The sequence below is a fragment of the Triticum aestivum genome, chromosome 2B (assembly GCF_018294505.1).
Source record: "Triticum aestivum cultivar Chinese Spring chromosome 2B, IWGSC CS RefSeq v2.1, whole genome shotgun sequence".
Taxonomy (NCBI): Eukaryota; Viridiplantae; Streptophyta; class Magnoliopsida; order Poales; family Poaceae; genus Triticum; species Triticum aestivum.
This window is the reverse complement of record NC_057798.1, coordinates 241,471,591-241,481,676: the sequence shown is the minus strand read 5'-3', so window position 1 is coordinate 241,481,676 and position 10,086 is coordinate 241,471,591. Positions and strand designations below refer to the sequence as shown.

The window sequence follows — 10,086 nt, the reverse complement described above, 5'->3', positions numbered from 1 at the left end:
CCATCGTTAACATGGGATTACTGTAGCATGATTATCCGGGCGTCACAATGCGTCATCGTCATCACTCCTCCCTTAGAGGCGTCATCGCCATCCCTAAACCCTGAGCAAACGACTCCGACTTCGCCGTAGGCGATCGACAACCCAACCCACATCGAAGAGGCCATGTGGAGATGCATGAAGCCCGCGCCAGACCCAGTCACCTGCGACCAGGCAGCGCAGCTCCGACTCTCACAGAGAACCACGAGAGAGAACTAGGCACGGCTGGTGCCACAGAAGATCATCGAACAAACCACGAGTGCCCTCCTTTGATGTGGACTGTTTTTTATTGTTGTTTTCAGAGAGTGACACACACTAAAAGGTTAGCTCTGTTGCAACGCACGGACAATTAACTAGTAGTTTTAAATGGCAGTTTGATCGGGCTAAACTTTGCCAAAAGGTAAGACCAAATTTGGCCTCGGTTGGACTTGCTACCTGCAAAACTCTCCGAAAATGATAAATCTCTCTCCCTCCCGCCTCCGCTTCTGTCCCCTTTCTATTCCGGCGGCAGTGAGGCGGACAATCTAGCACACCACTACAGCAAGGGGGTCGCCAGGAACCGCACCGACGAGGAGGCCTACGCCGTGCTCCGCGAATGCGACATGGCTCCCAACGAGACGGCGCAGAAGCTGCTCCTCCAAGGTATCCCCGCCCATGTTGATTCCGTTCGATTTGATTCTGCACGCAGCTGGTAGGAGGCGTTTGTGCGCTCGGTTTTAACAGCGGGAAACGGGGGTTTCTCTTGGGCCGGCGAGGAAAGGATGCGGGATGCGCCTGATTTGATGTGTACCTGGTTGATTCGGGTTCTAGTGGTTCTAGGGCTTGTGTTGCCACTCTCTCTCTCTGTTTGATGTGTAGGGATTACCATGCCTGTGCGCAAGTTCCTGTGAATCACGTTGTAAGGTTTGTGTCTTCTGTTGGATTCGTCTAGTTTATTCGCTGTAGGGGTTGCTGTTGACGCTGGCAAGATTTGTGGGGAAAAGCCGGCTTTTAGGTGATATATGTAGCTGATCTTTACTGGAGGTATGGTATCCTGCTCTGAAGGATAACATTACTAGTATGTTTGTTGGTGCTTCCTGGATCTGAGATGATAACAACACTGGTCATGGTGCTGTCTTTGAATTGAGGGGTGAGCATTGTTCTCTGCATCTGTTGTTCTTTTCTATGGAACATGGGCAGTAGTTTCTGTAGTTAGGTGCTGTCATCCTTTTGTGCATTTTTTATGCTATTTGCAGCTAACTTGGTGCAGCTCCTTTAAAGTAGTTTCTGGCTTGTTTTAATTTGTTACGAATCAAGTTAGGAAGTGAGAAGTTCAAGCATAGAAGGCAACGCAAGTAAAGATTTTAAAGTAAGACAAACTAAACCTAGCGCCCATTCTCATCCTCTCCCCTCCCGTGGCACCCTGTTGCTTGTGCTGCTCGTATTCACCTTCTGCTCATTGTCTCCTTGAAACTGTAGAATCTGTGCAGCCTTTTAAACCCCTAATTCCCTTCTTGGACGCACAAGGCCTTTTCCAAGTGAATTGGAGTTGCAAACAAAGGGTATGTTTGGTTGGTGCCCCAATTTACCCTACTAAATTACTGTCAGCCCATGATACTTTGGCTTTCACTTGGTTGGTTAAAAATATTTTGGTTGCCTATGGAGTATTGCCAACTCTCCTCACATTCTCTTCACAAATCTTGCCAAGTTTTCAGCCAACAAAGGACCAAGCAATCTCTAGCCAATTTTTTGGCTAGCCAGTGGTTGGCAAAATTTGGTAGGGCATGCTATGGCATGAACCAAACATACCCCAAGTTTCACTAGCAAAAAAGGCCAAGTTTATGTAATGGGATGCATAGTTTGTAAATCCCCATGTTTTCTTGTTCTGGCAGTGATCTTGTCGTGTTGGCCATTGTCATCACCTGGAGCAAATGATAATTACAATGTTGTTCCTCATGTCATGTTTGTACCAAAATGTCTGATTATTTTTTTTGCTAAAATTGTCTGAGTACTGGTGTTGCAATCGTCAAAAGTATGTATTAACTGTTCAATTACCAATTACCATTTTGACACATTCCATGGAAATTGGAATTACAGCTCATCTCCATCTTGGGCTGAATTGAATTTTTCTCTTTAATTCTCCAGATCGTTTACAGAGTTGAGTTTTGACACTCAAACGGACCCCTAATGAAAATTTCAGACTCTTGACTTTCTTTTTTATATATTAGTTATAAAGAGACACTTTGTATCTGGACGGACATGCACATAATAGTTTGTTTTCTGCCCCTTCACATACCCTGTACTTAACACCCTGAAAATTTATCTCCTCCATAATGATTTTTGCTCTCCACAATCCCAAGAGCTGCCCCCCATGCCATAGCGTCACTGTTTAGACTTTACGCCTCAAACCCCTCTGCCTCTCAAGCGTGTTGCTATGATTGCCCGTCTTGTTCTAGGGTTCTACCTCATCATGATGTCACATGCCCCTGCTGTCTCCACTCTCCACCCGTAGTCTTGGACATTGGTTGAGTTATGAGCTTCCAGTCACCCAGTGATTACTTGAACCCACAATTTTTTTAGTGTGCCTATGCACAGCCGCACACCATCTGTATCCTCTCCTGTTGTACTTGTACAGATATGAACAATGAGATCCAGGAGACTGTCGATATTCTCAAGTTCATTGAGGGTGCAAACAAGTTCAATGAGCGGAAGATCCTAGAGGCATTCTCAGAGAAACATACTCCTTGACTCCTTGTACGATGCCGTTTCTTGGCTATTGCTTGTAAAACGTGTTATAATTCTGTTCATCCTGTTTTGTTATGCTCAGCCAATTTATTTCCCCTTTTGGACTCGAGTAAGGTAATTGTGAAGCTATGATAATGAGATATTTTATGTAATCGGTATTCATGTTCTAGTTTTAGTCATTTAGATGCTCTTCTGCATATCTGAGGTCATTATCTGAACTTTGATATGTCCTGCTGCCAATGTGCCACACGATTCAATAGCTTTGCGAGCCGTTGTACCTGTTGCTCTTGATTTTTTCACGTTTTATATATCCTTGAAGAGCTAGCTATGGACAGGGGTGCATGGAAGCTTGCTATCCATGTGCCAGAGCCATGAGTTGGTTGCGAGATCTTATGGGTTTCACCTCTAGCCTACCCCAACTTGCTTGGGACTAAAGGCTTTGTTGTTGTTGTTGTTTTGTTTGTTTGTTTATATATCCTCGATATAACAATGAACTGTAATAGTACTGCATCTCACTCATTCAAATACGTCACAGGAGCCCAAAATGCATGGGATATGCTGTCTGAGGAGCAATCACAGAAACACATCACTACTGGCTCTGGTGACCTGAACGGCATACTTGGTGGAGGGATTCATTGTAAAGAAGTTACTGAGATAGGTGCGCCTTTTTAACATCTTTCTTGCTGAAGGAATGCATTGGACCTCTTGGTTAACCATATAATCGACTGGGCAAATTTTTAGTCTGTTTATCCTTTAGCTCTGTTTCTATAGCTTGTTTCTTGGTCTCCTGTCTTCTAGCAATAGTGCTGTTAACTTATTCTACTGTTGTGATAATTGTATGAAGTTAGTGAGTCTTTTTTTCTTTTGCAGGATGAAGTTAGTGAGTCTTTGTTCTATTCTTTTTATCACTTGTGCATGAACATCCCATAAGGGCTTCCATTTTTCTCTGTTTAGTTCTTTATGTAAAACAGTATGCCCGTTGATGTATCTGTGGTGAATAGACTAATCAGCTACTAGATTTATTCAGGTGGGGTTCCAGGAATTGGTAAAACTCAACTGGGGTATGTGCACCTACTATTGATTCAATGCAATTTCAGAAGAAAATTACCATACTAAGTGCCAGCTTTTGTAGGATTCAGCTAGCAATCAACGTCCAAATTCCCGTGGACTATGGTGGCCTTGGCGGCAAAGCAATTTATATTGGTATAGTGGTTTCACAGAAAGCAATTGTGTCGTGTGTCTTTTGAGAAACTATTAACAATATTTCATTTTATTTTAACAGATACAGAGGGCAGTTTCATGGTTGAACGCGTCTATCAAATTGCTGAAGGGTGCATCAGTGACATAATGGAGTATTTTCCATGCCACCATGACAAGTCGTCATCTGGCCAAGAAAATCTGCAGCCCGAGAGTTTCCTGGCAGGAATCTACTACTTCCGAATATGCAGCTACACTGAACAGATTGCGGTGATAAACTATCTGGAGAAATTCCTCGGAGAACATAAAGATGTAATATTCTTGAACAACTGAGTCTTCAGGTTTAATCACCTGAATTATGTTTAATGTTTTGTCCTTCACCTCTATTTTGCCTCAAGATGAGTTTTCTGGCAGTTGTATGTTTGCGGAAATTATTTTTCCACCCTTCCCTTCTTAGCAGTGTCTACCAGAATTGGTGAGTGTTACCAAGTAACCATTGTTTTTCTATGCTTTACAGGTGAGAATAGTTATTATTGATAGTGTTACTTTCCACTTCCGACAAGATTTTGATGATCTGGCTCTGAGGACTAGAGTGCTCAGTGGATTATCATTGAAGTTGATGAAGCTTTCAAAGTCATATAACTTGGCGGTAAGTTTCACAAACCGTCTTGACATTGATGCGGAAACTGTTATCAGGGGTGGATTAGTTTTGTAGACAGATTTGTCATGTTATTATGCAGAACCATGGTGGATTATTATTGGTTGTGATATTGTTTGAACTTTTCAACTTCTGCAAGATTTGTCATGTCATTATGCCTTCTGGCCCCCATGGTCTTCTGTTAGGCATATGTATTGGTAATTTCAAGCTAATGTTCCTGTTGTGAAATTGTATACTTGTATTCTAGGTTCTGATTTATAATACTATAGCCCATATCCGCCTTTGTTTTTCGTATTAAAATTCAGATTATGGATAAACTATGAAAAATTGTGCTAGTTGAGTTGAGAAACCATATAGCAGTTCCTATAAATTAACTGGGCTCAATTCTTATTACTGAGGTAGTACTAGTAAATGGATTTTTCTATGCACATAAATGTTACTCCCTCCGTCCCATAATGTAAGACATTTTTTGACACTAGTGTAGTGTAAAAAAATGTCTTACATTATGGGAGGGAGGGAGTAGCATTTATAAGGAACACACATTTTGGGTATCATTGCTGGCTGGTCCTTGATCATACCCAGCTTGGCCCCGTTTTTTTCCACGATCGTGGACTGGTGGAACAAAAATATTGAGGCTTTTGACTCGTCGGGGCAGAGGCATTTTGGCAAGGTGCTCATTTATGTGTTGTGGCATGTGTGGAAGGAGAGGAGCCACAGGCTTTTCGAGAATGTCTCTTTGCAAGTGTTGGATGTTGCTTACCTTGTCAGGGAGGGCCTTGTCCAGTTGGGTTTGGCTATGGCAAACGGCATGTAATTCTTAGGGCCTTTTTGGTTTTGTAAATATCTTCTGTACACTTTTGTATTTCCCCCTATCTATATGAAATTGGCAGAGGGCCTGCCCCTTGTCAAAAAAATAAATACATTTTGGGGTGGAACTCTGCTGCTGTCCTGGGTATGACCTGCTTTAATACCACTATATAGCTGTTTCTTGCATGCTTTGACAACAGCCCATCTAGTTCTCATTACTTGCCTTCGTTATCTGATCTGTTTGTACTACGTTGTTTTATCCAGTTCCATTCTTTTATTCATTACAGTAATAACAAGTGAAAATTCCATATATACTACTGAGAATTTGGTCAGTTCTCGATATGCCACTCAAAAAAATCCTGGCTCCAAATGTACCACTCAAAATTTGAGCCAGTTCCAAATATGCCACAATCGCTAGTTGACTGTGAAGTGTCTGCTGAGAACACGATGTTGCCCTTTGTGCCAACTTCCTCATATGCCACTGATAGATGTAGTAGTAGATGTGTATGTAGGCATGTTTTTGTATATGTGGCAGAAAATATTTGTCACCTTTTGGTAGTAGAGAGTTCGGGAGAGAAGCAGGCACATGAAAAGAAACATTTAGTAAAGGTATCTTCGTCGATGTGGCAAAAATCTGATCGCCAACACCCAGTCTATTGACAGTAGTTCCATATTTGGAACCGCCGCAAAATTTGGGTGTTCTAATTTGAATTGGGATCTTTTTAGTGACATATGCGGAACTGACCAGATTTTCAGTGGTATATATGGAATTTTCTCTAGAAACAACTCAATGATGACTTGTAAGGTAAGAACTACCCTACTCAATGAGGCTAACAGACTTATGTCATATTTCTTTGAGCAGGTTGTCTTGTTGAACCAAGTAACTACTAAATTTACAGAAGGATCATTTCAGTTAACTCTTGCTCTAGGTTAGTTCCTATCTATGTAACTATGACCCCTAATTTTCCTTCCAATCATTTACAGATGCCCATGATTTTGATTGTTTTCTAAAGAGAACTTCTGAAATCAACAACACTATTTCCTATGTGATGTTTTTTTTGTCAACATTACATTTGTTTGTTATACATTCAAACTAATGCAAGAGTTTGCTACCTCCGGTCAAAGAAATTAACATCACAATATAATTAGCTGACAAAATTGTGTTTTGAAGACAATTTCAATGTCCAAAACTTTAACATTTTGTGACTAAGGGTAGTATTATTAATTTACATGACATTCTTTTCCTTAAACGAAATGATCCAAATATTGTAACAAACAATTGTATATGAGGTGTGCAATTATTGCTTATAAAGGAAAACTTCATTAGCGTGATTGGTTCTGCTTCTTATTTGGGTCTCTTTAAACAAGAACGACAAGTAGCTTGTAGCTTCTGGCCATTTCTTCAAAATACATTTGTAGTGACATTTCCTAGAGCGATTGATTCTGCTGCTTATTTGGGTTTCTCTTTAAAGAAGAACTGCAAGTAGCTTGTAGCTTCTGGCCATTTCTCCAAAAAAATACACTATAATTCAATTCGCGTCCAGCACCTACGGTTTCTCTCGCCCCCGTCGCTCCCGCGAGCGGCGGCTGGCGAGCCCCCCTTCTCCCCGCCTCCAGGTCCTCCTCCTCCCCCTCATCCCCTCGCCGCCGCCAAAAGGCGCCGCCGGGCGAAGCCTGGCCCGTGTCGGCGGCAGCAGGGACTCCTTCCCTCCTAGCACGGAGGTGGCGAAGCGGGTCGCCTCGGCAGGCAGGGGCGCAGCGGCGGGTCTGCGCGGGCTGGCGCTAGTGGCGTGGTCTCATCGGAGCCGCGGTGGTTGCTCGGCGTCTGCAGCGGACGCGCGGTGGTGGCTGCTCGCGCGCGGGCCCGATCTGGGCCTGGGCGGGCCTGCAGCTGATGCGCGGTTCTGGCGGCTGCCTCGGAGCTCGCTCGGCGAGCAGAGGCGTGGTGCTGGCAGTGGTGCTCAGCGGTGGGAGCTGTGTGGCAGGGGACAGCGGGCCTCGCCGGATCCGGACCGTTGGGCGCAGGTGGTGGCCGCGGATCTGGCTCTGGCCGGTCCGGCGGCGCGGCCCGTAGGGGCCACCGGTGTGCAGGCGTTTGGGCAAAGGTGGAGGAGGGACCAGCGGCCGATGTGGCGGCTCTTGGGCTCCGGGGCTTCGGCCAGGAGGTGGTGCGAGTCTGGTCGCGGTGGATCGTGGGATCCCGTGGCCAGAGTGAGGTCGGCCTCGGCAGGGGTGGTGGTTAGTGGGCGGCGGTCGGTGGTGGCAGGTGGGCGGCACATCTCCGGGAGAAATCCTTGCTCCGGTCTTCACCGGAGCCGACGATGGCGGCGCCCGCAGGTGCCGCGATCTTTCTTGGAAGCGGCGTCATGGAGGTGCTCCTTCTCTCCATGGCTTGGGCTCCGGAGGGAAACCTCAGATCCGCTGGATCGGGCGATGGAGGCGTCTTCGCGTCTTTCTCCTCCTTGGGGGCATCGTCTCGGAGCCGGCAACGACTGAGAGATTGGAGGATAATGACATCTTCGCTGTCGATGGTGGCATCTTCGCCGCGTGGTTTGCTGAGGCGGGGCGCTGGTTTTTGTTTGGCAACGATGATGGCGTTGAGAAGAGCTTGGGTCGCGTAGTCGGTTCTTCCCGGCGTGTCCTGCATATTTCCCTTGTGTCGCTCGTCGTCAATGTCGGAGCTGTCGGTTGCTTGCGCGTGTGGCCATCCGTTGGCATGTGCCGTCGTGGCTTCTGTTCATGTGGTGGCCAGGTTGGCCGGTGGTGCCCATGTCATGTGGGTTGTGTTGTATGGGTTTTAGCCCGGTTTTCTGTCAATTAACCGGGCAACTCTTCTTCTTAATCAATGAAAATGGCAAGTCTTTTGCCTCGTTTAAAAATAATAATAAAAAATACACTATATTTTCTGTGTTGATGAGTTGCTAAAAAATGTTACGTTCTAATGGTCGATGGCTTCCTGTTTATGATAGTGACTGCAAGTCGACAGCATCTCCGAAGGGGTTGGATGTTAGCTCGCAAAATTTCTTCTCCAAGTAGAATTGCTGACAGTAAGGCAATGATAATATTAATATATGAGTGTTTGGACATCTCTATGGTTCTGCAAAAGCTTAATGTTCCATCTCTGAATATTCCATGAATTGGGTAGTAAGAGTAGCGGAACTTCTAATTTATGTACAAATCTGTTGCTGGTTCTGAGGCTGATCGACTCAGGAAATGAACACGATGCAATGCTGTTATGCAGGTGACAGCTGGTCCCACTCGTGCACAAATCGACTGATTCTGTACTGGAAAGGGAACGAGCGGTGTGCATACCTGGACAAGTCCCCTTCACTTCCTGTAGCTTCAACACCGTATGCAGTGACAAGCAAAGGGGTGAGAGACGCTGGCAGTTCAAGCTGCAAGCGAGTTAGGGTAATGTAGCAACGTTGAAATGCATGGTCTCGCATCCAAAGAATTGCGCCGTTCGCTTAGGAAAAGTGAAGTAGCTACTGGAAAAGTGAAGTAGTAGTAGTAGTAGTAGCTACTGGAAAAGTGAAGTTCAACTCATTTGGTTGACCCAGTGATTCAAAGATGCACCCAGTGCCCCAACATTAAAATGTCATATGACAGCATATCTGCAATCTGCCGTGAACATGATCGGAAATGGGTAGTAGTAGCACGCAGTGCCTCAACTATTGAGACTAGAAGCGTTGCGCGCGCTTCACTGTGCCGGTTGTAGCCCTGGTGATCCTATTATGCTATTTCACTAAAACTTCTCATTTGCTGAACCATACATGGTGCGAACTGCAACATAAAACATAGTTTTTTTAGGGTAAACATAAAACATAGTTGAACAGAAGAAAACAGGGTGTGGGCATAAAGTGGGCATAAAGCACAAGCTGTTCCAAAAGAAAACAGTAGTATTCCAATTGTAATGCAGAACTTGACATTAACTTTGTAGAGAAAAAATACTACTGTAGCATAGTGTCTTGCATTACAATTGGAATACTACTACTAATAATAGACGGCTTGCATTACATTTGGAATGTGAGTTGCAACCAACACTACTACATGAAGATGCATCATTTCTACATGTTCTAATTAGAGGACCTACCGCCATTATTCTCATATAATCATTTTTTCATAATGATTTACAATATAATGTACGCAGTACACGACCACCACAAATATACATGCGTATATAACTTTTTGTTACATTTTATTACTCCAGAAATAACAAACTTCTTAGCTGCAAGACGAAAGAGACCTTTTTTCCGAGGGGGATAAATCCTCAGCATTTGCATCTATTGATGGAAACATCCATATATTAATAATTATTGATAATGCCGAACAAATCGGCTTACAAAAGGTAAAAAGAAAGAACTCGAGGCCATCCAAATCCCATGCCTATGTACACGACTTCCTTGTACATGTGGATGTGTAGGTTGATGAATTCTTGCAGGGCGAGGCGCCCGGCGGTGAGCGCGATCTCGAGGTGGACATTCTTCGTTGCGTCGGCAGGCAGTTGCGGGGCCTCCAGTGCTTGAAAGATTTTCTCACCGTGGAGGCTGATTAGGGTGGCAGGCAATGAGGAGCCTGGGCGTGCAGGCGGGAGGAGTACGACGATGTCGTCCACGAGCTTCTTCACGACGGTGAACTTGTTGATGGTGGCAACGATCATCACT

General features: G+C 44.7%; 1 protein-coding gene across 3 annotated transcripts; it reads left to right on the top strand.

The window, feature by feature from the left end:
- Positions 1-387: 387 nt before the first annotated feature.
- On the top strand, positions 388-9,178 carry LOC100192184 (DNA repair protein RAD51 homolog 3). 3 transcript variants are annotated; one of them, XM_044467340.1, is made up of 9 exons: positions 388-678; positions 3,296-3,418; positions 3,788-3,821; positions 3,893-3,963; positions 4,043-4,269; positions 4,475-4,606; positions 6,285-6,351; positions 8,392-8,469; positions 8,664-9,178. In XM_044467340.1, the coding sequence occupies exons 1-9, from the start codon at positions 639-641 to the stop codon at positions 8,840-8,842; spliced, it is 951 nt and encodes a 316-aa protein (XP_044323275.1). In that variant the 5' UTR covers positions 388-638; the 3' UTR covers positions 8,843-9,178. The 3 variants fall into 3 exon arrangements, with proteins under 3 accessions (XP_044323275.1, XP_044323277.1, XP_044323276.1); XM_044467342.1 differs by having other exon boundaries at positions 8,392-8,474; XM_044467341.1 differs by lacking the exon at positions 8,392-8,469.
- Positions 9,179-10,086: the final 908 nt, after the last annotated feature.